The sequence below is a fragment of the Pseudopodoces humilis genome, chromosome 15 (genome assembly GCF_049639895.1).
Source record: "Pseudopodoces humilis isolate 2021_Gansu_Grassland_sample_001 chromosome 15, ASM4963989v1, whole genome shotgun sequence".
In the NCBI taxonomy this organism is placed as follows: domain Eukaryota; kingdom Metazoa; phylum Chordata; class Aves; order Passeriformes; family Paridae; genus Pseudopodoces; species Pseudopodoces humilis.
Window position 1 is genome coordinate 8,067,000 of NC_142214.1, and position 27,103 is coordinate 8,094,102.

Sequence of the window (27,103 nt, forward strand, 5' to 3'; positions counted from 1 at the left end):
TTTTGCCCTTGTTGTTTTAATGAAATGATAAACCCAAAATTTTCTTTAAAACCTTATGTCCCTAGGTGACCAGATGAATCAGGAGATAGGTGATATTTTGCAGAGGCTGCAAATCTACCCTGTATCTGTCTGCATGAGTATATAGAGATTTAGTGGGGCCAAGACCTATCTGCCAATATCAGCAGTGCTAGCAAATGAGCTAGGAAGCAACAGAGAGGGACTCCTGAGCTTTCTGAGCCTCTGAACCACAAAAGAAGCAGCACAATTACTCAAAAAAACACAAGTCTTCATGCTTGAAGTCAGCCTTGCAAAAGACCAGAAAACTTCCACACATCAGTGGTGATTTTGGTAAGATGGTCCTGCTGACACCACAGAGTGCTTGGGACAAGCTGATACATGAGCTCTGATTTATGGGAGGCCCTGGGGGAAGTCCATGTCCAAGATAAAGATGATAAAAGCTCTCATTACCTGGTCAAGATTAGAGAGGGCATGAAGGAGATTCAGCTGCTGGGCACAGGGTTCAGCCATGGTGTACTGGGAAAACCCTGGGATCAGTTTGTGCTCACTCAGGTGTGAAATGTATAGACTAATGGTTGAGCAGGACATGGAAGTCAGGAAACAGTTCAAATAATTCAATTGTGTATGACTTTATGTTAGCAAATCCTAATGAATGTACAATCTGCTATGTCAAAGAGTCTGCCATTCATAAGGATTTTAACCTATGATCTCGTTTTCTCCCTCATGTGGGTTTGGTTTTGAGAAAACTGGGCCAGGGACAATATCAGATGTAACTCTAAGGATTTAATAGCTCCTTACAGAGCTGGCCATTGCAGTCCCTCCAAGCCAACACATTCCACTTCTATGGCAAGATGAAATGAGCCCTCACTGCCATCCTGGTGATCATCCCCGCCTGCATCCTGGGAAAGAGACATTCCAGTTCTAGGGAGAAAGCAACCAAGTCACTTGCAAACACTAATTATGACCTTTATCTTCTATCTTGGGAAACTTTGTCCCTGCTACACCCAGTCGTTCTCCTGCTGATCTTTACAAGCAGCAGAGATATCAGCAGTCAGTCAGCCTGAAAACACTGCACAGCCCCAGCAACACCCTGCAGAGGCAGCAGGCAGCATAACCCCACCAGGAACAAGTCCTTGCTCTGGCTGTCTTGGCCAGTGAGTTTCCTGATGCTTAGATAACACCTTAGTAGCCACTATTAGGCTTGTCTCCATGGACAAATCAGGCTGGGCTGCGTCAGTGTGGAGCTGTGGTTATAATCCTCCTGATATACAGGCTCTATCAATGTCTGAGAAGCCATTCTGATGCAAAAAACAGTGGGTTTGGAGTGAAAAGGTCAAGACCACTGCAGTAAAGTTGAATTTTAATCATCATGTAAGACCTGACTAAATACCAAAACTGGGGTTTTAATTGAGTGTTCCTTAATTCTGCAAAGATGTAATTTCCTCTGCCAAATAAACATGAAGTCATGCAGCTGCCATGAGTGACAAACTGATAAACAATTCAAGATGCTTTTCAATAGCATTTTTCTCCAGTTTCCAGAGCCATCTGCCTTCCCCAGCTAAGGTTACATCATTACTGACTTCAATAATTTAGAGGCCATCCTACTTACTCTAATGCAATTGGCATGTTTGGCTGTCAGTTAGAGCAGAAACAGTGCACAATTAATAAAGTCAGCAGTTTTTGGTACTAATTAATTATTCAAATTCTTTAACATTGAGAGCTTAAGGTGTATGCTAGGCTTATTCCTCCTTATTATTAAAAAGAATCAGAAGAATTGCTCTTGCATTTCCAGTGTGTTTCCTTCCTGTCATCCCAGCACTTCTGCTGGTTTGGCTGAGAAGCATCATGACTTTTTAAGGGAACCTTAAAAAGGATATAGCCTCATGTCACCTGCATGTGCAAGGACAGGTGTACATGCACACACCTGCATGTGAACAACCACTTCTGTGTTGACCATTTGACAACAGTATCTGTGTAAAATATGTTAAGCCTTTACTCATTTTACAAAAATAAGAGACTAAACAGAGAACTTCAGTTCGTGTCAGTGCTTTGGGAAACTGTGCTTAGAAGTCAGGAAAAGAGCTGTAGCTGAGCTAAAGGAGTCAAAGAGCAAGGGGGACAGGAGGTCAGTGCAAAGAATGTGGAGGGAAGCCTAAATTTATGCTCAGTCTGCCACGGTCACATGTATTGATTAAGTGTTTTGGCTCAGGAACAGGCACATATTGCTAAGCAAATATTAAAAGCAGTGCAGGTTTCAAGGGGAAGCCTCTTTCCCCTGGGAGTTACCGTTGATCACTCATAATTAGATGGGAGGCCAAAACTGACCAAAAGATCAGATGAAAATTTATGGAAGGAAAAAATGATGAAAAACAAATAAGGAACTATATTATTTAGTTCCTGCTGCCGGTTTCAAACATTCATTACAGAAATTAAGGAGAAAAAATGGTTTTTAAAAGTTCATGTCATTTTGTCTAGTAGACTATCTTAATTCTCTGATTGTGTCACAGAATTCTTTGGCTGGAAGAGACCCAGGGTCAGGCTCTTCTCCCAGGGAATCAGCAACAGGACAAGGGGACAAAGTCTTAAGCTGCGCCAGGGGAGGTTTAGGTCGGACGTTAGGAAGAATTTCTTCACAGAAGCGGCAATTACACCGAAAGGGGCTGCTGAAAGAGGTGGTGGAGCCACCGTACCTGGACGTGTTTAAGGAAAGACTGAACATGGCACTCGGTGCCATGGTCTGCTAGACAAGGTGGTGTAGGGCCACAGGTCGGACTCGATGACCTCAGAGGTCTTCTCCAACCTGTTCGATACCGTGATTTTATCACCAGGTGGATCCGTACGGGCCGAGAGGCGGCGGCTCCCCCTCACCCCCTCACCGCGGCCGCCAGGGGGCGCTGCAGCGCTCGGGGGGAGCCCCTCCCTCCCTCCCGCCCCTCTCGCAGTTCCGCGCGGGTGGGGGCGGGGCCGGGCCGCTCTCGCGATACCCGCGCGGCGCCGCCCGGCCCGCGGTGCCCGGAGGTGGCGGCCCGGCCCGGCCATGGCGTCCGACAGCGACACCGAGGTGTTCTACGATGCGCCCGAGGACGTGCATCCCGCGGGCTCCCCCGCGCCGTGAGTTCTCCCTGCCCTGCCCTTCTTCCCTCCCTCCCTCTTTCTCTTAGCGCGGCCCCGCGGTCCCTGGGCAGCTCCCGGGGTGTGGGGGGGAAGCGGGGTCAGCGCGGGGCCGCGGCCCCTCCGGAGAGCTCGGGGTCCGCTCGGAGCGCGGAGGGTGAGGGGAACCGAGCGGGGCTCGCTCGGCGCTCGGGGTTGGTGCGGACGGCAGTGGCCGTGAGAGGATGAGATCATACCTGCCTTCCTGAGGCGGGAGCGGCTGTAGTGCTGGGAGGAGACGTGCGGAGATGGCATCGGGATCGACAGGAGTAATCCCTGAAATGCGATAAAAGTAACATTTTCTGAGGAAGGAGAAGCGAGCGAGCTTCGACAGCAACAGGCAGATGTTGCTGCGTGAAGAACAACTTCTGGTGTGCTCTGTGTTTAGTGGTATCTTTAATACGTTTAGTGTTTTTCATGGGGATTGGACTAGATTATCTCCAGAGGTGCCTTCCAACCCTAACAGATCCGTAATTCTGTGTCACTTTGACGATTCTCGCCTTTAGCCAGTTGATTCCGGTAGTGAAGATTTACCAGCGTTTTGTGATGTAGATCCCAGTGATGCTACTTCAGAACTACGCCTGGCACCGTGGTGTTGGTGTCAGCCAAATTTGCTCCCTCTTGTAAATCTCTCTTTCTGGTTGTGTGCTGGGCAGATTGTGGCTTATATCAGTTCTGTTTTTCATGTAGCCTGGACCAAACCTCTGCATTATTTAACTTGGTAGGATAAGGTTTCATATGGCTTGCTTATAGAGTAATAGATATGGATTGTGGGATCCATGCATTTGAAGATTTAATAATGGACTAAGGAGCTTGTTTTAAGCTGTGACTCAGTGGTCACTGAATGCCTACAAGAAGGGAAGCTAGATGTTTTCTCCTCACCTTCAGATCCTGTATTAAAGTTTTTCTGAACTTAGCTACTTAGCTGTAGCCTGGTGAAAAGCACATCTTAGACTACAGTTCTGCAAGATGTGATAAACCAAATTAACAGTACTTATACTGAAAGGGTGTTTTTCTCCAACTGCTTACCTTCTTCTAGGAATAGCGATCAAACTCTTCTCTGAGTTGCATTAACTCAAAGTAAACAGCTGAAAACTAGAAACAGCAAAAACTAGATAAAGCAGCTGGAATCTGTCGGGGCTGGGACAGGATAGGGTTGAAGGTAAAGGATTAGTGTGACTAGAGGCCACAAACAAGAAAGGGGAAGCAGATCATTTGGTAGAAGTGAGCTATTAAATCTGCCCAACTGCACATTTTGTCTAATACAGATAAATGCTGTGTCCCCTGGCCTTACAGGTTTCCATTACCTCTATCTAAGCAGAACTTGAAAATACAAAATCACTCACTAGAAATTAAAGTGAAAGATGCTTTTAATTTCTCTAGTGCTCTTCCATAACCTGTGTCAATGCATCATTGACTCGAGTCAATAGAATTCTGTGAGCCTGAGTCAAGTAAGGAGGTGACATCCATGAGCTTAGTTTGCAATATAGCTACTGGTCTGTAATTCAGTCTGTTGTTGAATCTAACAATATGGACAGTATTTTCTCAAAATAAGCTTTGAGATTTCATAAGAGCTAATTTCACACATGCATTGGACACTTCTAGGAAGCAGGCTGGTATATTATTTTACATGTGTAATGATGTTGAGTTGGGGGTCACAAAAAAAAATCAAAACCTTGTTGCAGGCAAGGTAACTGAAAATGAGTACATATTGCCCTCTGCAGTTTCAGATATTTCCTCCTGCATTCAGTGTTCTGATGAACAGTAAAATCAGTTGGGAATCCTTTTTGGCAGCAATAGTTTGCAGCAAAGCAGCATAGATATATTTGCCCTCATTAAAAATGTGAGGTTTGTAGCTTCCTCCCTTTGTTCTATGTGGGAAAGTTCAATAGCTGCCGATAGAGAAACTCTGAAAGTGATGCCAAGTGTTCACGTCAGCTTGCTGACTTCTTTGCTGTTTATTTGTTTTATTAATTGTCTGGTCTGTAAGAGTGGAGTTTTCAAGTTGAAGGCTCCCAATTCACACTGTTAAGTCATTAAATTACTGGTGCTTGAGTCCCTCTCAAGGAAAGCATCATATCCTTATTCTTGAGTACATCTGTAATTGGTGCTTTTTAAGAACTGATTAGCAGAAATTACAGAACCTAATGCAAAGTGTTTCTTTCAGATTAGAATGGTCTGAGGTAGTGTTCCTGGAGTAGCACTTCTGGAGTGATGACTAAGGTGAGGTGTGTTTGGAGATGTTTTGAGACTACTGTATCCCCTCTGGTGAGGCTTCTGTGCTCCCCTTTGCTCTAGATCTTCCCTTTTACTTGTTATTCTGCTTTTGAGAGGATGTATAGAGAGTGTCCATCTGTTGGATAACTAAGTCCAGAGTAAAAAGGGATGGGTAGTGTGACAGCAGATGCCCCTATTTAACTTCTGTCATTTGCTTTAAAAACACTATAACCATGGAAAAATTTAGGAAAATATGCTGAAATGTAGAGGCCTGAACAGTCCCATGCAGGAGGATATCAGTTTTGAGAGAAGGAAAGTATGAAGTAAGGCACATGACAGATCCTCTATATTTTATTTATAGGAAAAGTGATCCACCCACTCTGAAATCAAGAATTCCAAACCTAATGGTTTGTACTTCATATGCCTAACAGTGGGGGACAAGTTTTTCCTAGTATGCTTGTATTCTAAAAATTGTTATGAGAAACCAAGTGAAAGAGATGGTGTAAGCAATGAGAAATGTCCTCTGGTACTTTTGTTTAAATTCTCGACTTGTAACTTCAGTAGTCCTTTGTTTTAGAAGTTGCCTTGATGCTTTTCCTGAAGAATCTTGTGTTCCTCTGTGTAGGAAGACGGGTAAGGTTGAGCCTCATTGACAGGTGGGAGATGCTTAGTACAACTTCTGTGTGTATGTGTGTGTGTGTGTGTGTGTTTTACTCAATGTGCAAAGCTGATCGTGGCAGCAAATAGATGGAGTGTGAAGTGTTGGTTGTGTTCAGGGCTGCAGATGCATTTCTGCATTCAGAGTCTGCTGAAGCTTCCACACAGGAGCTTCCCTAGGGCAGCCCAGAGCGTGCATTGCAGCCGTGAATCTCTGTAGGTTTGAAGGTGTGACTGCCGAGGAGAGCTGCAGCAGGAGTAATTACAGCTCGCAGGGCAGCCGCAGGTCAGAGGGAACGTTGTGTGCAGGACAGCGGTGAATACAGTTCCTGCGCTGGCTGTTGAACCTGCATGTTCTGTACAGGGCACAGCTGCTCTGTGTGTGCTGCACATCCCTTCCCTTCTGCTTGCTAGCACACCTGTTGTATAACAATGTACATCCTCCCAGGAGGGCAGGCACTGTCAGTTTGGGATTTGCCCAAGGCCACTGTTCACATTGTTTTTTGTTTGATTGGCTGAATGTTTTGTTTTCTGCCACAAAACTTAACAACATGTTGAAAATGTGAAGCATGCTTCAAACAGGTGCTATGCTGGAGCTACCTGATAGTAGGAATGGGAGCTTCCTGTGGTCTGGTCACTATGAGGATGTATTTGATTGTGGGATAAACAATTTAAAAAAACGTTTCTTTGTGAGTTTATTTGACTTTCAGGCTAATCAGACATCTGTTTGTGCAGGTGAAATGGGATATTCCTTTGAATTGTGTTTAATCTTTGTAGATAACCTTGAAGCCTTCCTTTGTTAAACTGGTGTAAAAGTGGTATCATGTAAGATAATTTAGAAGTTACATGAAATGCAGTCTAGAAGATGTGTTGCTATCAGTTTATAAATCCCGCTTCTTAGTAAATGTCCATACAGATTATTTTTTGCCTTATGTTTCCTGTGGCATATGTCAGTTTTCATGTGCTGCCAGACCTTTCAAAGCCAAATCAATATGTGATCTTTGGGCTGATCTTATGTAAATATTTTCATACACTTTCGCCACTGAATATACGCTTTTTAAAAATGCAAGGATTTCATACACTGCAGGCAGAAAATTACGGGCTTAAAGTAAAACTGGGGTGTGGAGAAGGCTGGAAGTTCAGGTGGTTGGGAGGACAAGATTATTCCAGAGTCGTATTGAACTACAAAAGATGTCAGTTCCTGAGCTGGCTGACTTTGTGTAAATGCAGTATCACATAAGCAGTGACTGTTCACATATCAGGGAGCAATGGTGCTGACAGACACACAGCTCAAGTCCTCTCAGGCAAGCCACTGAACTTACCTGGCTGTATTACAAACTGATCTGAAAGTGGGGGTTCTGCCGAACATTGTGGAAGCTTTGCAACATTTTAAAAGCATGTAAATTCCTTGGTAAAGCTTCTCCTTAATTGTGTGTGTAGGTTATGTCAAGCTATCAGCATGATGTTAAATTCTACACCTGCGAGTTGTGTAACCCTTATTACTCAAGCACCTTTTTCCCAGCTGAGTAGCCTGAGAGTGGAAAGTAACATCTGGTTTTGTTTGAGTGCAGAGTTTCTGCAACAGTAATTAGCTGAAGAAATCTGAAACAGTAGCAGTGTCTTTTGAGCCTCCTATTTTGTGTAACCGGCGTAGGAATGAATTGCCTGTAACAGAAGTGAGGGGCTAATTATTGGGAAGTGTCACAGTAGAAAACAGAAATATCTATTTACAGTTGAGGGATTTGTCTTATTTAGGTTGTTGAGTCTAAGCAGTGTCTTGTAAAATAGGACCCTGGCTGAAGCCTAGGCATTAATGTCATAATTATAAATATATTTCATTGTTCAAGTCATCTCATGGATTTAATGAACTGTGACACATTTCTGCTACTCCTAAGGATATCCAAGAATTGATAGTGTAAGTGAAACTGTTTCAGTAACCAGAAAACCCACACAGGCTGTGGCCTTTCCCAGCAATGTATTTTGTGAGACAAAAAATGTTCTTGTTTTTCTGGGAAAAATATTAATTTTTTCTTTTCTTGCACTTCGGGGTAGAGCTTTCTAGGAGGATTATACATCAAAACAGTGTCACAGATATTGTGCACTTGAAATTAATATTTGGACAGAATCATCTCAATGTAAATTTATGTTAAATTAGCTGCAATGATAGAGTTTTTATGTACCAATCCACTGTACTCTGTTTACTTAGTTCTGCTTTATAAATGGGATCTTTGCTTTTCTGTGATTAAATGCTTCCAGTCGGTAAAGAGAAGAGCTGAAATTCTTAAAAAGAATGTGGAAATAGTTGTGGGTTTTTTCAGGAAATATTGTTGCTTAAAACTACTTTGGAGGCAGGAGGGGCAAATGAGCCTGAAATCTCAATACTTGTCTATATTGCTTGGTGCCAGGTGATACTTGGGGTTCAGAGTCTCACTGATCTTGGTAGTCAGCTGGGATATATGTGGAATGCAAGTAGTTCATTTGGTAATAAGCTTTTAGGGAATTAATCTGCAACTTTGTCTCTTTTTGTGACTAACAAACTGATAAAATCATAGAACAATTCAGGGTGGAAGAAGCCTGGAAAAATCATCTGGTCCAACCTTTCCTTTATGTATCAGTAAGATTCTGTAGTCAGAGTAAGCAGTGTGACTCAATGTTAAATATCTTCCAGAATTCTGAAAGTCTTGTAGAAGATGTAAGTTCAGGATATAATAAGAGCTGACCATCCACTAATTGAATTGACTTGGCAAGAAGTAATTATTTGCTACCATTCCCCTAAGATAGCTTGTTCTTTCATGTAATTAGTGTTAGGAGAGGTGGTGTGTGAGTGGTTGCTATTGCAAAGTCACTGTGTGTATTTCAAAGTGTGTATTTTGGAAAACAGCGCACACCGGTTCCTTCCTGTTAAAATGTATTTTGTCTCTATTTATACCAAATGTCCTGCTTAGAAACAAGATCTTAGGTTTGCTACAGAGTCTGAAGGGCAGAGTGGCTGTGATAGTGCCAGCTCTACGGATCAGGATTCAGGCACTTGGTTTGCAGAGTACTGGAGTGTTTGTGCTTCTGCTTTCTGAGAGTTTTTGTTTCTTTAAAGTCTACCCAATGGTTGGCATACACGTGCTAATTTTAAATTCTCTGTAATGCAAAATGTTTTTAGTTTTATACTTGGAATAACATTTTTTATTAGAAAAGGGTGATAGGTGATTTCTAGAAGATTCTACTGACAAACTCTTAGAGTTTGTAGAAGCTGTGGATCTGTGTGTGGTATAGAGTAGGGAATTTTTATAGAAGTGATGTGCAAAACATTCACTTTTTTGCTCATCTTAAGTTGTCAAGTATACACTTCCTGCAAAGGAAGGCTGTGTTATAAACTGTTTAAAACAAAGCTTACTGTCTTTGAAATCTAACTATCTTCTCTTTCTAACAGGTCACCAACAAAAGTTGGAACACATGTAGTAAAGGTGAGTTTCTTCTTAAAATCAATCAAGTGCTTGTTGATGGACACAGGGTTGAGTATTTCCACCTAATGCAGATGTGCTACAGTGCCCCTGACATCTGCACACAGAGGAAATGACAGACTTTCCTTGTTGTAGGTAGCAATTGTGCTTGTCTTGCAATTCCAGCTTTCCTTTTATTTAGGGTATGTCACAGTGTCTTGAAGCTCATTTTATTCTGAAATGTGTATGTGCAATTTAATTAAGCTGGATGTGGTTACTAAACTGCCCTCTTTCAAGTGATTTGTGAGTAGTAAACAAGTCTCTACAGCCACCTGAGTTTTGGTCTTGATTTATATGAATAGTTGATTGTGTTCTCTTCTGTCTCCAAAATAAGAAAGATCTTAATGTTTGTACTTCAGAAGCCTCCCCTCTAGGTTATGTGAAGATAAAACACTATATTTAGCTTAATGAGACAGCATTGCCACTTCCCACGCAGGTAATTGGTATTCTGTGCATAGTGACAGCGCAGCTGAATCCAGCACACAGTGAATAGGTGAGGAGCTGGAACCTTGTGCAAATAACACTCATTTCCTGGTCTCAGAAGGGCCAAAGGTGGTGCTGTACAACACTTCTGCCTAATGAAGGCTTGTAGTTTTGTCTGGAAAGTGTTGGGAAATCCTGGTGAAGCTAATGTTTCTGAGCTGTCAGCAGTACTCTGCTCTCAATCAATAGTATTTTAACAGTGGTACCATATCTAGACATATCTCTTAAGGAACAGGGCCTTACCCCCCATTTTGTATTTTGTTTAATGTCCCTTTAATAATTAAGTATTACATGTGTAAGCCTTCCAAGCAATGTTGTTTTATCATTCTCACTAAACTGTGCAATCAATGAACTTCAAAACTAACTTTAATGTCTTCATTATTTATTAGCTGTGAAGTTCTCTATGTTGCTATTAGATTTTTTAATTTTTTGAAGTATCTTCCTAAATCACTTGCTCAAAGCTAAATTTCTGAAGGTGGAAAAGTAGTAGCTTCTCTGCTTGGTATCATATCACTTCAGTCAATGTGTGACTAATGATATTGTTTGTCTTGGAATGGGTGAGAAATATTTCCTTAGTCCAAAGTTTAATAGGTGTGTGAGTTTAATGTCAACAGAATTGGAAATTAATATAATGGGCTTCTGTAGGCACTGATTACACTTAAGTCATCATATGTTTGAAGATAGGTTTTAGTAATAAAGCAAAGTAGAGCCTGCATTTAGATTAGAAACACTTTGTGGCAGGAGGGGGAGGGAGTGGAGAGGAAGGAAGAATTTTTCTATAATTGCTGCTGCTTTTGCACAATATGCCATTTCTTTAGGTCAGAGCTCTCCAAGATGGATGTCAGCAAGAGTTTGAGGCAGGGAGGAGTTTGAAATGTAATGTTAGGATGCTCTAAAGGTTCTGTTCAGCTGTCTGAGAGTCTAGACAAAGTCTAAGGAGAAATTTCTTAAATATCTGTACTAACCAGTCACCCTAAATAAAAAAACAGGGACAAATGATAGAAAATACTCTGTTCTAGTTGGCTCTGCTTTGAGGGCTACTGGATCTCTGCAGATCCTTTCCGATGTCAGGGATTCTATCAGATTCCACTTTAGATATTGCTGATATATATGCTTATGGACAATGTGATGTTGTGGTTTTTCATTGGACTAGATGGTCTTTAAAGGTACTTTTCTTTCCTAACCCAAATTCTTTAGGATTCTAATAATTATTGTAGAAGAGAAGGTGTATGATGAAGTTCTTAGTGGTCTGTATCACCTGAGGTTAAAAGCAGGATACTATGGTATAAACTGCTTGTGGTTCTGAGCCTAAAATTTTGCAGGAATTGATTAAAATATTTACTCACAAATAGAATATTTCCAGTCCAGCTTATTTGGATTTTGGAAGGATCTGCATGAAGATAACTGATGGCTAAAATATACAATGTGCACTAGGAATAACTGTAGAATGTGAGATTCCATGTTAGAGCCACAGAAGCATATTTGTGACCACTTGATAGAGCTGCCTGCCCTAATTTGGAAATTTCTAAATGGTTTCTGCTGTATGTGGCTGTTACACAGTTCTTGCATCCTTGCCTAAAAGCCGATAAACAAAAGAGAAAATACTTTAATATGGAATTTCCTTGCTGCAGATTATTACATGTGTTTGCTTTTCTGAACTTCATGCTGCCTTCAGTTTGATTTTAGTTGAGGTTGCAGCCTCTCATATACAACTGCCTATTTTGTTGCATGGTGTGCAGCCTTTCTGTGCATGACTGAAATACTACTCATGTGTACTGAGCATTACTGTTTAAACATCTGACAGCAGTAATGTGTGAAAATTTAGCAGATTTCTTGTCATTTATGCTATTTAATTTGTTGGAGCTATATTTTTGTTAGATCATCTTACTGAAGAAGTTAGTACCCTTGTCTTACAACTTTTTCTTCTATAGGATATGGACAATAAACTACACAAAGCTGGAAGTGAAACATTTGTACGAGAAATGAAACAAGATGATTCAAAAGAGGTTAGTTAAATGTTACTTTGAGCTTCCAGCATCACACTAAAAATTTTATTTAATTTAATGATCATTATTCATCCTGAAACTACCATAGGTTAGAATTAGTTGTTAATGATAGTAAGAATGTTCATCTAAAGGGTAAAAATCAAAGTGTTCAAAAAACATATTTAGGCTTCACCAGTTTTGAATTATTTGTATAATTTACAGAATCATATTTAGCAGTACATGAGAACTTTGTAGAGTGAACAGCTTTTGTTTCTAGCTTTCTCTCCAAGTATATTAAAGAAGACTGAAAATTACTCACTTTGTTTTGTCTTTTGAATATGCCCATTTCTGCACCAAGGTTCTGTTGTTTTAAACAAAATTCATCTTGTATATAAAACAACTCTTCAGTGGAAGAGTTCCTGTGGGTGTTGTGCAGGATAACTGGTTTATGTACCCAGGAAGTGCCTGCTGGTAGCTGGTAGAATGGTTTTATTTTGTTTCTCCAGATTATTGACAGTATTATAGAAGAAAGCCAGAAGGCCCAGCAACTAGAGGATGAGTCTTTAGCTTCTAGAGAAAATGAATTGACTGTTCCAACTTCAGATGCAAATGCTTGGACTTCTGGAGCAGGTATCCTTAGTGATGTCCCAGAAGTACTAGCTGCTAAAATACCATTACCAGAAGACACTAGAGAACCAGAGGATCAGAGTGTGTGTAAGGATGCTGAATTGGAGTCTGGGAAGCTTTTGTTTAATTCTGACCAACAGGAATCTCATAAACTAACAAAAGTAACAAATGCAACTGACCATAAAATGGATGAAACTGAAGCAAAAGGAGAAACCTCAAAAAAAGAGGATATAACAGACAAGAAAGAGGAAAATACTTTAGAAAAAGTGGCTTCAGATTTATCTACCAAAGACCTTTCCACAGCAGAAGAAATGCCCCCAGCAAAGCCACCAAGGCAGCTGACTGTAGAGCCTGACATAGTTGCGAGCACAAAGAAACCTGTCCCAGCCCGGCCCCCACCTCCCACAAATGTTCCTCCCCCAAGACCTCCCCCCCCTGCACGGCCAGCCCCACCACCCCGGAAGAAGAAGAGTGAACTGGATTTTGAAGTACAAAAACCTGTTTTAGAAGGCAAGTATTCTATTTTAGATGGGTTTACTTATCTACAGGGTTACTATTTTTTGTGTTTTGAGTGAAGGATTATTCAGTCCTGTGATTTTACTTTAGTTGATGGGTAAAAAATCTTTTAACAATTTTAGCTTATTACAATGAATACCCTTCTGCTTTAGAAGTGTTCCTCATTCATAGACTCTCTTGTAAAGTAAGACTTCCTACTAAAATAGCTGTAGCTATAGCAAGGAGAAGTTGACTCATCAATACATAAGCTAAAAATCAGTTACTTCAAATAAAATGTGTGTGGTCTGTATTTGCATAGAAATGCAAGTCAGAGTGTGGACTGAGGTGTTATGAAAATGAGTAGTCCTGGGTTACTACGGAAATGATTATTAAAAAGAAGTTAATGAAGCTTAAGAGGCCTAGGTGTAAAATCATGCCTGAACCTTCAACTGTATATGAAGTACATATAATTGTAAGTTAGATTTGGTGGTAGTTGATCATTAAGAAATAACAAACTGGTCAGAAAGGGTGTTCAGGCCTTTAACTGGTATTAGGATCTGATGCCTATGGCAAGTGTTATGCTTTTCTTTCTAATAAATCTCTTTTCAGTTTCTCGAGACAGCTTCACAGCTGGTGGTCTTTTAACTTCAAGTTCAGTGACAGAGGGTGTGCCCAAAGATTCTCAGCCTTCCTTGGATTTGGCCAGTGCAACCAGTGGAGATAAAATTGTCACTGCACAGGTATTGGGAAATAGTTGTACATTTGATAACTAACATTTCCTATTGCTTCAGTGTTACAGTAGAGATAATGTAATCTATATCTGCACCATTTCAGGAAAACGGGAAAGCAGCTGACGGCCAAATAACAAATGAAGTACTTGGACCACAAAGACCCAGATCTAACTCTGGCAGAGAGCTCACAGATGAGGTATCAGTGGCTGTGGTTTGTACACAGTACACCTTTGTGCTTGCTTTCCCTGTGCATTAAACAAATTGTCGTAGTCACAGGTCACTCCTTGTTCTCTGAACGACTCCATGCTGTCACCAGGAATGCAAATAGGAGTGATGGCACAGCTGACTTTGTCCACCAAAGAACTTTGTGTCCCCTGAGTCATGTGTGGCATTAGTCTTTGGAAGTGTGAGCTGTAACAGACCTGAAATGCCATCAAGTTTGTGTTGGTAGCTATGCAAACACCTTAAAGGATTTTCATGGGAGAGAACACCAGCAAACTTGGAATTTTATCATGTGTCTAAAAGGGGAAGGAGTCAGCAAGAGGAAAATTATCTTCCTCATACTAAAAAATAGTTTATTCAGTTAATAATTCCACAAATCTTGATGATATTTGGCTTTTTCAAATTTTCATTTGTGTCTATCACCGTACAGCTTTTTTTAACTGTTCCTGAACCTATGTAAGCATTCATGAGATACTCCAAATAAACATTTTCCTTTGGGGTGCTAGTCAGTTCTAAATTCCTTTTCTCTCTGTATGGTAAGTTTGCCTTTGGCTAAACCTAAGATACAGCAGCTAGAGTGGGAAAGGGAAGACTGCAATGTCTTTTAATTACATAATATGTTTGATATTGGCATGAAAGGTATCAGGCAGTGGTTGATGTCTCCATAGCTGCATTTTTGATTTTTGAAATTGAAGCTTGTGATATTAACTGTTCATCTTTGTCTAGTAGTTTATAATGCTTGCACTAACGCACTAATTTGAACTTAGTCTTCGTAAATTAAATATATATTGAGCTACAGAACTTATCATTAAGTAATTTGTAAGTTTTGATGATTTCTGTTTTGCTTTAGGTTTTCAAGTCTAATCAAGTTCTCTTCATTACACATTTTTTTCATAGGAGATTCTAGCAAGTGTAATGATAAAAAACCTTGATACAGGTGAAGAAATACCTCTAAGTTTGGCAGAAGAAAAGTTACCAACAGGCATTAATCCTCTGACTTTGCATATCATGAGGAGAACTAAAGAATACGTCAGGTATGAATCATGAGAACTTTCAGCTCATAAGATGCTGTTGCTCTCACAGTTTTTGCATAAACAGAAGCTGCTCATGTGCAGGTAAAAAGAGCCCAAATCCATCTGTCTGACTAATCTGAGCTAATTCCCAGTTCTCAATGAACCAGGCTCCTTATTGATTTCTCTCAATTTAACTAAAAGTTATTGCTGGGACTTGACAAGCAAGTGCACCTGAAAACCCACTGATCTCCAGTTAGCCTTTGGTGTACTAAATGTCATTTCTGTGCTGAATTAAACACAGTTTACATTCAAGTACTGGATGTTCATGCCACCACCTCCTGTACCTTTTTCAGTGTTTCGTAGGAGACTGTTCTCTGAAGATCTGTTGTCATTAGTACAGCTGACTGCTTTTAGGTTTACCTGTTCTTAATAGAGCTTTAGATGCTTCTAATACGTAAAATGGAGTTTTTTGCAATCTTTGATAGAAAAAGACACGTGCTTAATGATCAGACAATTGTGTCAGTCTAGATGTTCTTTTCAAAAGCCTATATGAATTTATACATCAGACAATTTCTAGGTTTTTTGCATTGGTATATTATTGAAAAGTTTACTTCTCTAGAACTCTTTTGTGAAAAAAACTTCTATTTCAGAATTAACAGCTGTTTATTTATTTGATCTTTGGAAAGCAAGATATGAGAACAAAGTGGCATGTTACCAGTTCCTAGTAATTTAATGTATTTTTTCTGCTCTTAGCTTTCAAAGTGTCACTATAAGATTAAGTTGGAAATTTGTGGCAGGGAGTAATGTATCTGTGGCACCTGCAGAGTGTATGCAGCTTTAGTATCAAGATGCCTAAGAGCTTAAAGACCTGTTTATTATGTGATTAAAATAATGTCCATGTTTTTTCAATGTGTTACATAGTGGAATAAAGATGGATGCTAAAATGCACAGCCTACTTAATAATGTTTCACTCGATTTAGATTCATTATGATATCCCATTAAACAGTCACTTCTGTATTTCCTAGTAATGATGCAGCACAGTCTGATGATGAAGACAAAATGCAGACACAGCAAACTGACACTGATGGAGGGAGGTTAAAACAGAAAACGTAAGATGCTGTTTTACTTTTTTTCCTTTCTGTAGAAAGAAAAAACAGATTTTATTTTTCTAAGCTGAAGCTTCCCTTCTGACTACTGAACCAGTTACCTTTTGAGTAATCACTTTACAAGTGATACATGATTTTACATAAGCCTGTAGCTCTGTGGTTGAACTGAAGATTGCATGACTGCTGCCAAATTTGCTGCTTATTTTAAGAAGCAGTAATAAAAGAAGATAAGATTGCATTTAAAATCAAAATTATTGATTCGTAGTAGCAAAAAAATGAGAATTTTCCATTATTATGTGTTGAAAAAGTACCTTTGCTTTTAAGGACTCAACTGAAAAAGTTCCTTGGCAAATCTGTAAAGAAAGCAAAGCACCTTGCTGAAGAATATGGTGAACGTGCTGTAAATAAGGTTAAGAGTGTTCGAGATGAAGGTAAGTGGCACTTAATCCTTTTTTTTTTTTTAATAGGATAGTCAGTTTATCCTTGCGCTTTTAGGAATCAAAGCTGGCAGAGGAACATACACTGCTGCATTCTACCACTGTTCTACAGTTGGTGATACAATTTTTTTAGAGTTAAACTTCGTAGCTTAGTAGGTATTTTGAGATGACCAGGTTACAAGGATAAATTCTTGTAAAGTAATAGTTGAGAGACCTTGTCAACTACACTAGCTTAATGCTCTGATTTTTTGTTGTGCTGTTAGAAAGAAGTTTTGATACCAAAATGTAAACATTTTTGGAAAGTTATTCCAGCAAAGGTAGAAGTGGGGATTATCTTCATTACTTTAGTAAGTCATATTTTCTGGCAACCAGTGACACAATTAGAATTCTCATATATCAGATATCTCAGATATCTTGTTAGATTTCCCAGCTACAATTGAATTCTCTCCTTCTTGTTTGATCAGTTTATCTTTCAGACAGACTTCTAGTGCTGCAGCAAGCTGGTGTAACCACAGCCTGAGATAAGTGACATGGAACTGCTGCACTTCAGTGTCTTATGTTGCCACTGGCTGTTGGTCACAGCTCTTTCGCAATTCTTACACTTCCAGGGCAAATCACCAGGCCATTGCAGTGTACTCAGGGAGAAGAAACCAATAGACTCATTTTCAGCACACATTAAACTGAGAGAAATCACTTAGTGTAGGATCTAATGAATGCAAGACAGGTGCCAAGAAAAGGGCAGAACAAAAATTGACAGCAATTCTTATTTTCGGTGTTCAGTATTTGGATTTGCTGTAGCCTAAAATTAATGCAGATGTATTTTTAGATGTTGATGCAATACTGCTCTTATTATTTTGCTTTAAGATCTTCAAATTGCCTATACAAATTGTCTAATTCAAGACTAATCTGCTACCAGAAAGCTTACTAATAGATTAAATGGATGCTGCAATATGTAGTGCTGAATTTGTATTCCTCTTAGTCTTTCACACAGATCAAGATGATCCCTCTTCCAGTGATGATGAAGGGATGCCCTATACAAGACCAGTTAAGTTCAAAGCAGCACATGGCTTCAAGGGACCTTACGATTTTGAACAAATTAAAGTTGTTCAGGATCTCAGTGGAGAGCATATGGTAGGTCTCAAATTCCATCTGTGGTTTTGCTGAATCTGTTCAGCCTGAGATTCAACTTTTCATTTTCATCTATTTGCTGACCTCCAAAAATGACTGTCAGGTTTATTCTCCATGAAAACCTTCATTCTGGAAAATAATAGTCTGGCACAAAAATGAAAATTTGGCTGGTTTGACCAGATATTCAGGGGGGTAAAACTCGTGTAGGATTCCCAGGGATTCTCTGGAGCTGTCCTTTGAAGAGCTATGGCATCAGTGGTATTTGGTTTTTTTGGTTCCTGCAGTTACAACTTTAGGCTGAAATAGGCTCTTTTCCACTACCAGAGCTGAGCACAGAGCAGCAAGCTTGACCTGCTCAGCAGTAAATAAATTAGGCTATTAGACAGATGAACACAAGTATTGAACAGAAATGCTTAATAGGTTTTGGAGGCAAAAGTCAGGAGAGGTTAATGGAGCATGTGGATCAGAATGATAAGGTGGGGAGAAACCATGATAGGATATTTGCAGATGCCTGTTGCAAATCAGGCAGAAAAGCTACCTATCCATCACTGTTAGAAGTGTGCATGCTTCCCTATGGAGTCTGGAATACATTCTAGTATTCCCAGTTTCCCAAAGTTCTGCTTACAGCAGCTGTCTGATATTTGAAGTAATCCCTCATCTCTTTAAGTGTTGGGCTGAGGGTAATGACCTACAGTAGTCAGTGACCAGAGATTCCAAGCTTGTCATCCACAACTGATGAACTTCATTTTGCTGGTCATCTGTGTTAGTTTGACGTCTTAAACCTAGGAAATGCCTCCAAATTGGTGGAGTCAAATGCCTAGTAGCTCTTTATTCAGTAGCAAGAGGAAATGGGATACTGCTTGTGTGGTTATGTTTTATTGACTAGTAACTCTTTGGACTTCGCAGTGGAGAAATAATTGTTATCATCAGAGGCTTTGCAAAACCTTCATGCCAATTATGAACATAACAAATATATGTTGTATCCATTTTCCTTGCCAGTTGGTGTAACCAATCACAGTTTCTACTTCAAAAAAAAGCGTGCAAACCTCAAGTGCAGCTACAAGTACTTGTCAATACTACAAAACAAACAGGAGGTTCTGAGTCCCTCAGACAGTTGTACGAGTCTTATGTGGAATTCTGTGGTAGTGCTGACCTCCTGTAACTCCTCTCTTGCAATCATCTGCCCTGTGGGCTTTTTGTTTCAAACTGTTTTTCACATGTGTTGCACATTTCACCAGTGTTAACAATTACTTATCACTGCTTTGATCTAGAGTTTATTTTACTTGTGGTATCTCGTGTACGTCTAAAATCTTGTCAGTTGATGTAGAAAATCTTTTTGGTATGCAGAAAAGCACTTTTTGTGACTAAAACAATCATCTCTTTATTTTGACAGGGTGCTGTTTGGACAATGAAATTTTCTCACTGTGGTCGATTACTGGCATCTGCAGGGCAGGACAATGTAGTAAGGATATGGGTTTTGAAGAATGCCTTTGACTATTTCAATAACATGCGCATGAAGTACAACACAGAAGGTATCTCTCTATGCATGGCTAGAGCTCTGAAACAGCAGAAATTCTGGGTGTTCGGGAACTTGATGTTGACCATGGTATTTCTGTCTGTGTTCCAGGCCGTGTCTCCCCTTCTCCCTCTCAAGAGAGTTTGAATTCTTCCAAGTCTGACACCGATGCAGGGGTAGGTACACAAGGTATTGGGAAGTAAGAGATGGTCTGGTTTGTAGTGCCAGATCTTCATTGTTGCTTTATCCAAGCACACATTAAGGAGCTCCTGGCTTGTGTCTTTTTATCAAACTGTCATATCAATAGATATCCAATCAAATACCTTAGTCCCGTGTACAAGGGGTGCAAGCAAGGAAGCCCATCATTGAATTTAAAGCATTACAAAATCTGCATAGCTGTGCTGTGGCCTCTTGCCAGAGGAGATTGCTAAGTGAATTGCTATGGGGAAAAACCCTACATTGAATTTCCTGTCTTATTGTTTTAACTCTGACTATTACTTGTGGTTAATGTCTGACTAGATGTTTTTTCTGAGGAAGGCCAAAGTGACCAATGGGATTCTCAGAAGCATAATGATACTTGACATATTTAAATTTTTCACATCTGTGTAGAAAAGGAACATGACTGAAGAAAAGTATTCAGACACTCTTACTTATAGAGTTTCCAGATACTATAGTAAACCTTGTCATTAAAATTAATGTATTTAAGGTGGGTTTTTTTTCTGGTTTTGGCTTCCAGTAGTGTAAGAAACAGATGACAAAATCAGGGTTTAAGTGAAGATGTTGGCAGTAGTGTTATTTAGTGTGTGTTGTTTTGGCAGAGAGGGAAGCAGGGAGGCCAGCAATCATTCTTTATCTCATGTAAATGCGTGGGCTTGCTGAGCCACACACACCAGAGATGTTGTTTTTAGTGGTTGGGTTTTTCTCGGTTTGTGTTTGGTTTATTTTCCTGGAGAAGTTTTGTATAGGAACTTATAGGGCTTTTTTGAGTTACTATTTTACACCTGTTAATTCTGAACTGGTCTCTTACTAGGACGTTGTCACTCATGATATGCACTAGAAACTTGGAAACCTGAACTCACAATTTATATTCTGAAGTGGAACACAGTTTTTAAGGTTGATATGCGTTGTTCCAAAAGCTTATCTTCAGGTGTTTGCTTAAATTCTTGTCAAACTGATCCCACTGAATAAGAGCTGAAAAATGGAAAGTTTAGAACTTCTTAATTTTGCAATTTCAGGATGATATTTCACAGCCCATTGTACTTGACATTTACTTTGGTTGTTTATTAGTGCAATGCTGTTTATTTTAAAGTAGTAAGAGTTGTTCAAATTACTATTGTCCTTATACTTTTTTTTAGGCAGTAAATGCCTTATTGTTAATTTTTCCAACTAATATTTGGTAATATTTCTATACATTTCTCTGATAGATTTGCAGTGGAATTGATGAAGACCCAGATGATAAAAATGCCCCATTTCGTCAACGACCATTTTGCAAATACAAAGGCCACACAGCAGATCTTCTTGATCTTTCCTGGTCTAAAGTAAGGCACCTTAATACAAGCTATGCAGTTCTTCTGTCTTTTCCTTGTTTTCTATTGTCAGTTGCCACTGGAACCATACATCTAAACATACATCTAGTATGAAATGATCCTTGAAGTTAAGAGAAGTTTGTATAGGCAACATTTATTCTAGTTGAAATACTTGAAATAAAATGAGCAACCCTCTTGTGCTTGTGTAATTAAGAGTAGTCATAAAAAGAACCAAACAAGCCAGTAACAATTACAGTTGTGTATTAAGTAATGAAAGTAAATTATTTTATGTGGGTGGATTTGCCATTGAGCTGTGTGGTTTCTGTTTTATGGTGTTACTGCTTTTCTTGTCTTCAGCATGCTTTGCTTTTTGTGCAAAGGGAAGTTGTGAAGTTGCTGAATACATACATCTGTTTTACAATTAGAGAATTACCTTGTTTCCCATCACACTTATTCAGATAATTCTCCACATGGGAATGCAGTTGTACTTTTAGGAACACAGTCTGGTTGAAGCATCTCAGGCATCTCTGAAGTCTGTCGTGCCATTTCTTCTCTGAATACTTTAACTATATTCCAAGTATTCATTTTCACTAAGATTCTTCCAGAAATTTTATGTGACTAAGGGTCAGTGTACAGCTCTTAAGGAAAGCACTAATCAGCAATGGTAATTTGGATAAACCTTTTTATCTGAAAAAACTAAAATGCTGAATTTCATGGCAGCATAGAAGTTGGTAAGACTCTGCCAATCAAATTGCTTCTGTATTTCCAGTTACTTTCATGTCTGTTAATAACTGCAATTCTGTTTCACAGAATTACTTCTTGCTTTCTTCTTCTATGGATAAAACAGTCAGATTATGGCATATATCAAGAAGAGAATGTCTTTGCTGTTTCCAGCATATAGACTTTGTCACTGCCATAGCTTTCCATCCAAGGGTAAGTGTAACTGCCCTCTTACTTCTAGAGAGGTAGAATTTAAAATTACAACATTCCACTCCCTTTTTTTTCTTAATTAAAAAAATAAAATGATTGAGTAATAGTTTGTGCACTTCAGAAATCTGCCTCCTGGATAATGTTCCAGAACTTTGTGTTCATCTTCACTGAACTTCACCGGGACTGTTGTTGGGGTTTAACTGTGTGTAAATGAAGTAGAAAGTGAATTGTCTGTTGGCTATAGCATCACAGCTGGTATAGTGTAGAGAAACATCGTGAAAAATTAGAATTTCCAGTTAGGGATATTGTGATTAAATATTTGTGGGAAAAAATCATCATGAGATTGAACAGATTGTCCAGAGACCACAGAATCCATGAACATTTTTAAAACTTGACAGAATATAACCCACTACAGACTGATCAAACTTTTGGAACTGTCTGTGCTACAAGCAGGGGAGGTGGATCAGAGGCCTCCAAGATTACTTTCAACTTATTTTTATAATTTTTTAAAAATACTGTAATCCAGCTTCCTAATATTAATAAAACTCAAGTGGAAGAACAGTGTTTGTCAGTATTCCCTGAACATACAGAACTGGTAGGTGTATGGCAAACTGAAAAGAGCTTTCAGTTCCTGGCAAGATGAGTGTTGAGCAGGTAGAAAAGCCTGTGCTAATAGTGAGCAATTTCCTAACCTGAGGTATAACTGCATGTGTCTAATCTTGTCAAAAACCTGTAAGAATTTGAATTCTGTTTGCCACAAATTTCTTAAACATTATTATCAGCTCATCTGAGGGCTCTTATTTGGGAAATTCTGTAGAGAAACTGTTTGGAAATGGGGTGGGAAGATTTTAAGGAAGGCAGAGACCTACTTGTAGCACAAGTGGAGACCTTGTGTGTGTTCTCAGGATGACAGGTACTTCTTAAGTGGTTCATTGGATGGAAAACTCCGACTCTGGAACATTCCTGACAAAAAAGTGGCATTATGGAATGAAGTAGATGGGCAGACAAAGTTGATTACAGCTGCCAACTTCTGTCAGAATGGCAAATATGCAGTCATAGGCACCTACGATGGAAGATGCATCTTTTATGACACAGAGGTAAAAACTTTGAGACTGGATTTTTTTATGTTAAACAACAGATTTCGAAGTCATGGCTGTTTAAACACCAAAACTTGTTAGAGCTTGAAGCACGTTTTTACACAATTGTTTCAAACTGGGACTTGTTTTGATATCTTTTCAGCACTTGAAGTACCACACACAAATACATGTGCGTTCTACCAGAGGTCGAAATAGAGTTGGAAGAAAAATAACTGGCATTGAACCTTTGCCAGGAGAAAATAAGGTACTGTCTTTCAGTGCAGCTTTGGCCCAGTACTGAATTCTGGTATTTACATCTAATGCTTAGTAAGTTTGTGCCAAATCTTTTAACACTACTAAAATGAGCCTTACTCTTTACTGATTTAGGCTAATACAATACTAAATAGTGGTAAAATAGAGTAGATATTCTTTTAATGACATTGTGCTCTGATTAATGTGCAAGTGAAAAAATAGTTAGATGGCTAATTGTTTCCACTCCTAAATTAAGTTACTTCTTTTCTAGATATTAGTGACATCAAATGATTCCAGAATCAGGTTGTATGACCTAAGAGATTTGTCTCTATCTATGAAGTACAAAGGTTATGTCAACAGCAGCAGCCAAATCAAAGCCAGCTTTAGGTAAGACAGTATTGAAACAATGGAGTTGCTGGATTTGGGAAATGCTGTGGCAGAAGCACAGAGAGTTTTGTTTAAATAATCTATATTGGCATGAAACTGAGGCTCAGAATGCAAAGGTAGAAAAAGGCTGTGATCAAGAGTGATGAGCTGGGGTCTCCTGTGGGTGAGTGAATGCGGTTGCATCCTGTGGACAGTATGATGTGTGCCATTACTATTGCTGTGAGTGCAGAGGTTGCACTATTGCTGTGCTAGAACTGAGGTTGGAAATTGCATTGGGAGATCATCTTGCACAGTCCCCCTGCTCCAGATGAATTTCCCAGATTAAATCATTCCTACTTACTGGGCTGTAGCCCAGTTAGTGTCAGAGTTTACAGATGCAGAGCTACTGTAATGCATGCTTGAACAGGTAGGAAAAGTAATGGTTTTCCTGCTTTGAATCTTTAGCCATGACTTTACGTACATTGTAAGTGGTTCAGAAGATAAATATGTCTACATTTGGAGTACATACCATGACCTGAGCAAGTTTACATCTGTAAGAAGAGACCGAAATGATTTCTGGGAAGGCATTAAAGGTAAAAAATCAGCTTTTTATCTTTGTTTTATTGAAACTCATGTAATTTGAAAATTGAAGTATTTTATTTGCTATGCATTTAGTGTGAACAAATTCTTAGCAGGATGCATAGTCACTGGTCAGGAATCCTTGCTCACAGGAGACTTTCTCTGGAATGGCAAGAGACAGAGTAGCTTAGAGTTTGTCCAGCTTCAGTAAGAGATTTGGAATTAATGTCATGTTTTGCTGGCTGATTGTGGAAATCAAACTAATTATCAACGCATAATCCTTTATGGAAAAGTGACTTTTTAAAACAAATGCAAGCTTTTTCTCGTTCATAGCAGGCTAAAAACATAAACAGGAGCATAAAAGAGCAGCTCTTTCATCTGCTCCACATACACAAAGTTTTTGGGAAATGTGGGCCATGTTTTTATCAAATGTGTTTTGGACCTCTTACCAGTTAGTTTTGAGCACTTAGAGCTTCTTCTGTAATCCCTAAGATTATAGAATAATGACAGTTGTTCCTTGAATTCTGAGTTTACCTGATGCCACTAGCTCTGAGAATCTTGTATATTTACTAGAACTTATTCCTGCTATTCTTGTAAAACTAACAAATTCTTGAAACAAGGTAATCAAATTGGATTGTCTTTCTGAAGCGCACAATGCAGTCGTCACCTCTGCAATCTTTGCTCCAAATCCTGGTTTGATGGTGTCACTGGAAACTTCTGAAAAGCAAGAAGCTGAAAGTAAAGGAGAAGATTGTGAGATATCAGACACCATACCCTCTGGTAGGTGTTTAAGATGAACTCTGCTTGGTACCATGGTATGAGCAGGAAAATATTAGGAATACTTTCAATCTGGGTGGGGGTTTCTTGAGAAGAAAAGTCCTTTCAGTGGCATGGATATATATTCCAACTTAGCATTCCTCCTTGAACATTTTGGCAGCTGCTGCATTCTTAAAAGCTGAGGATGTGAGATGAGAGGAGTTGCCATCCTAAGTACTTTAGGATTATTTCTTTTACATGGGAGCTGTTGGGAGGTAGAGCTGCACCAGCCATTAATGGAAAGGTTTCTTTCTGAGAAATGCAGATGTTTCTTGAAATATTGGCTAGAAATTAGGAATATGATAAAAGAAGGGTATCACAGTGATGTCATTATTTTAATAAGAGTGTGATTTTTATATATGTGTTTTTAATGAACTAACAGTTTATTCTCTTTCCCGTTAAGGAGCTCTGAAGACAGATCACACAGAAGTGCTTTTATCAGCTGACTTTACTGGAGCAATTAAAGTCTTCATAAACAAAAAGAAATATGTATCTTAGTTGGTTTGTAACTGACAGCATAAAGATATGGTACTGTGGGATTAAAATTCCATAAATAATGCAGGCAAAAGCAAAGTATCTAATATAATAATGTTACAGGCTGATTTATTTTTAAATCTTTATTTTAAGGCTACTCAAATATTGGATCCTTGGAAAGCAGTGTGCCTATTAACACCTGGGCTTGTAGGATAGAAAGGAATGTGTAAGAATAATCCTGCCAAACATTAGACTAAACTTTCTACAAATTTTGCAGTGTCATTGTGAACCTGCACAGGTTTCTACACAAAACTGTGTTTGCACATGTGTGTGCCTTTGGGATAGAAGCACGAATTGGAACCTGTGTCAAAAGCATTTTAGTGGTGCTTGTGGCCACTAGATGTCAGGAACTGGGGTGAGAAGGGAAGGCTGGAAAAATGCTGAATAATGTAGTCCGATCTTTGCACAAAATTCCATTTGCAAAAGATCTTGAATTTGTAGTAGCTAATATTCAGTTTTAAGTTATGCAAGTTTTGATGGGTCAACAAACATGTGTAAATGTTTTTATAAATTTCTCAACTTCAGGACGTGAAAATTTTTTTGTTGTCTTTTAATTGTTGTGGACTTTAGATTCCTTTCTTATATATAATTTTTTGCACACTGGAGCACAATACTTGTGTAAAGAATTCTCTCATTCCGTGTTCACGGGCACCAGGATATATTCACCTTCCAGATAAAATTAAGCTGCATTAGAAAGTTCTTATATTTTACAACTATGTAAAATAAACTGTTTACATTTTTTAAGCATTGTAGCTTAAAGTTATAAGTTCTTCTTGTTTGTTTAGTGCCACTGAATTTTGAAAGTCTTTGTAAATATTCATATAAAACACCTATGAAGTAACATTCTGGGTATCATAGCCCATGAAATGTTATTGATGGTCAAATGTTTCAGAGAACAAATGTATCATTAAACTTGGTCACACACTTGGAAATTGTTGCTTCTTTTCCATTTTGATTTGTTAATTTGCCTTTTGTCTAAAGTAGTTTTGACCTGTTTCTGAGATCATTGATCCTGCAGGTGCTTGTTACCTTCCGAGTTCTACTTTTCCTGATCTTGTCACACCTTTATTTCTGAAAGAATGGGGAATGGAGTACTGCAACTGGGTATTAAGCAGAAATAAGAGTAATTATATGATTGTTTAGCATGAGGAGGGCACTTCAAAAGTGTGCACAGAATCCTCTACTTCCCATTAGTGGAAGAATGAAGACATGGAAAGGCAGGAAGCAAGTCTCACCTTTTAATTCTTTTCTACTCAGGTGGATTTGGCTATGGCTTTGTATAGAATTGTCTTGGACAAGGAAGGCAGTGGCAAGGGGTTTATCATCAGTCAGAATAGATACAAGAATTCTACACACGTTATATAAAATTATCTTCAGTTAACACAGTTGGGTGAGTTTGACTCAGAACTGAAAATACCTGCATGGATGAAACAAGCTGAACTCTCACAAGGTTCTTTTGTTACTTTGAGCTCCACTGAACTGACAGAAGTGAGGAGGTGGTAAAAGAAGACATTTGGCTTGTAACTCCAAAAATCAGTTTCTATAATATCTGCCATATTGTGTAGAAGACTGTAACTGACTGAGATTTCCATGAGCTGTTCCCAGACACTTTTAGGGTTTGTTATGGACGTTCTACATATTTATTGACTCATACAAGTTAAGAACCTGCTTTGTACAATACAAATGCCATCACTTTGCTCACAGGTACCTCAATTCCAGAGTCTTGGCACATTGTGGCCTTCCTG

General features: G+C 39.1%; 1 protein-coding gene across 2 annotated transcripts; it reads left to right on the forward strand.

Moving 5' to 3' along the window:
- Positions 1 to 3,008: 3,008 nt before the first annotated feature.
- On the forward strand, positions 3,009 to 26,290 carry WDR44 (WD repeat domain 44). Of its 2 annotated transcripts, none has more exons than XM_005526192.2 (20): positions 3,009 to 3,129; positions 9,467 to 9,500; positions 11,951 to 12,025; positions 12,511 to 13,141; positions 13,736 to 13,866; positions 13,961 to 14,053; positions 14,977 to 15,113; positions 16,118 to 16,201; positions 16,523 to 16,629; positions 17,615 to 17,766; positions 19,157 to 19,295; positions 19,391 to 19,455; positions 20,704 to 20,817; positions 21,616 to 21,738; positions 22,641 to 22,832; positions 22,975 to 23,076; positions 23,335 to 23,450; positions 23,895 to 24,022; positions 24,657 to 24,788; positions 25,228 to 26,290. In XM_005526192.2, exons 1-20 carry the CDS (start codon positions 3,056 to 3,058, stop codon positions 25,320 to 25,322), a joined length of 2,724 nt encoding a protein of 907 aa, XP_005526249.2. In that variant the 5' UTR covers positions 3,009 to 3,055; the 3' UTR covers positions 25,323 to 26,290. The 2 variants fall into 2 exon arrangements, with proteins under 2 accessions (XP_005526249.2, XP_014110848.2); XM_014255373.2 differs by lacking the exon at positions 3,009 to 3,129 and adding an exon at positions 5,336 to 5,391.
- The last annotated feature ends 813 nt before the right edge of the window (positions 26,291 to 27,103 follow it).

Excerpts from the sequence above, each read along its gene's own strand:
- WDR44 (XM_005526192.2), top strand. The coding sequence starts at position 3,056 with ATGGCGTCCGACAGCGACACCGAGGTGTTCTACGATGCGCCCGAGGAC. Across the intron at positions 24,023-24,656 it reads TTTCTGGGAAGGCATTAAAG|CGCACAATGCAGTCGTCACC; the intron begins GTAAAAAATCAG and ends GTCTTTCTGAAG. Across the intron at positions 24,789-25,227 it reads ATCAGACACCATACCCTCTG|GAGCTCTGAAGACAGATCAC; the intron begins GTAGGTGTTTAA and ends TTTCCCGTTAAG.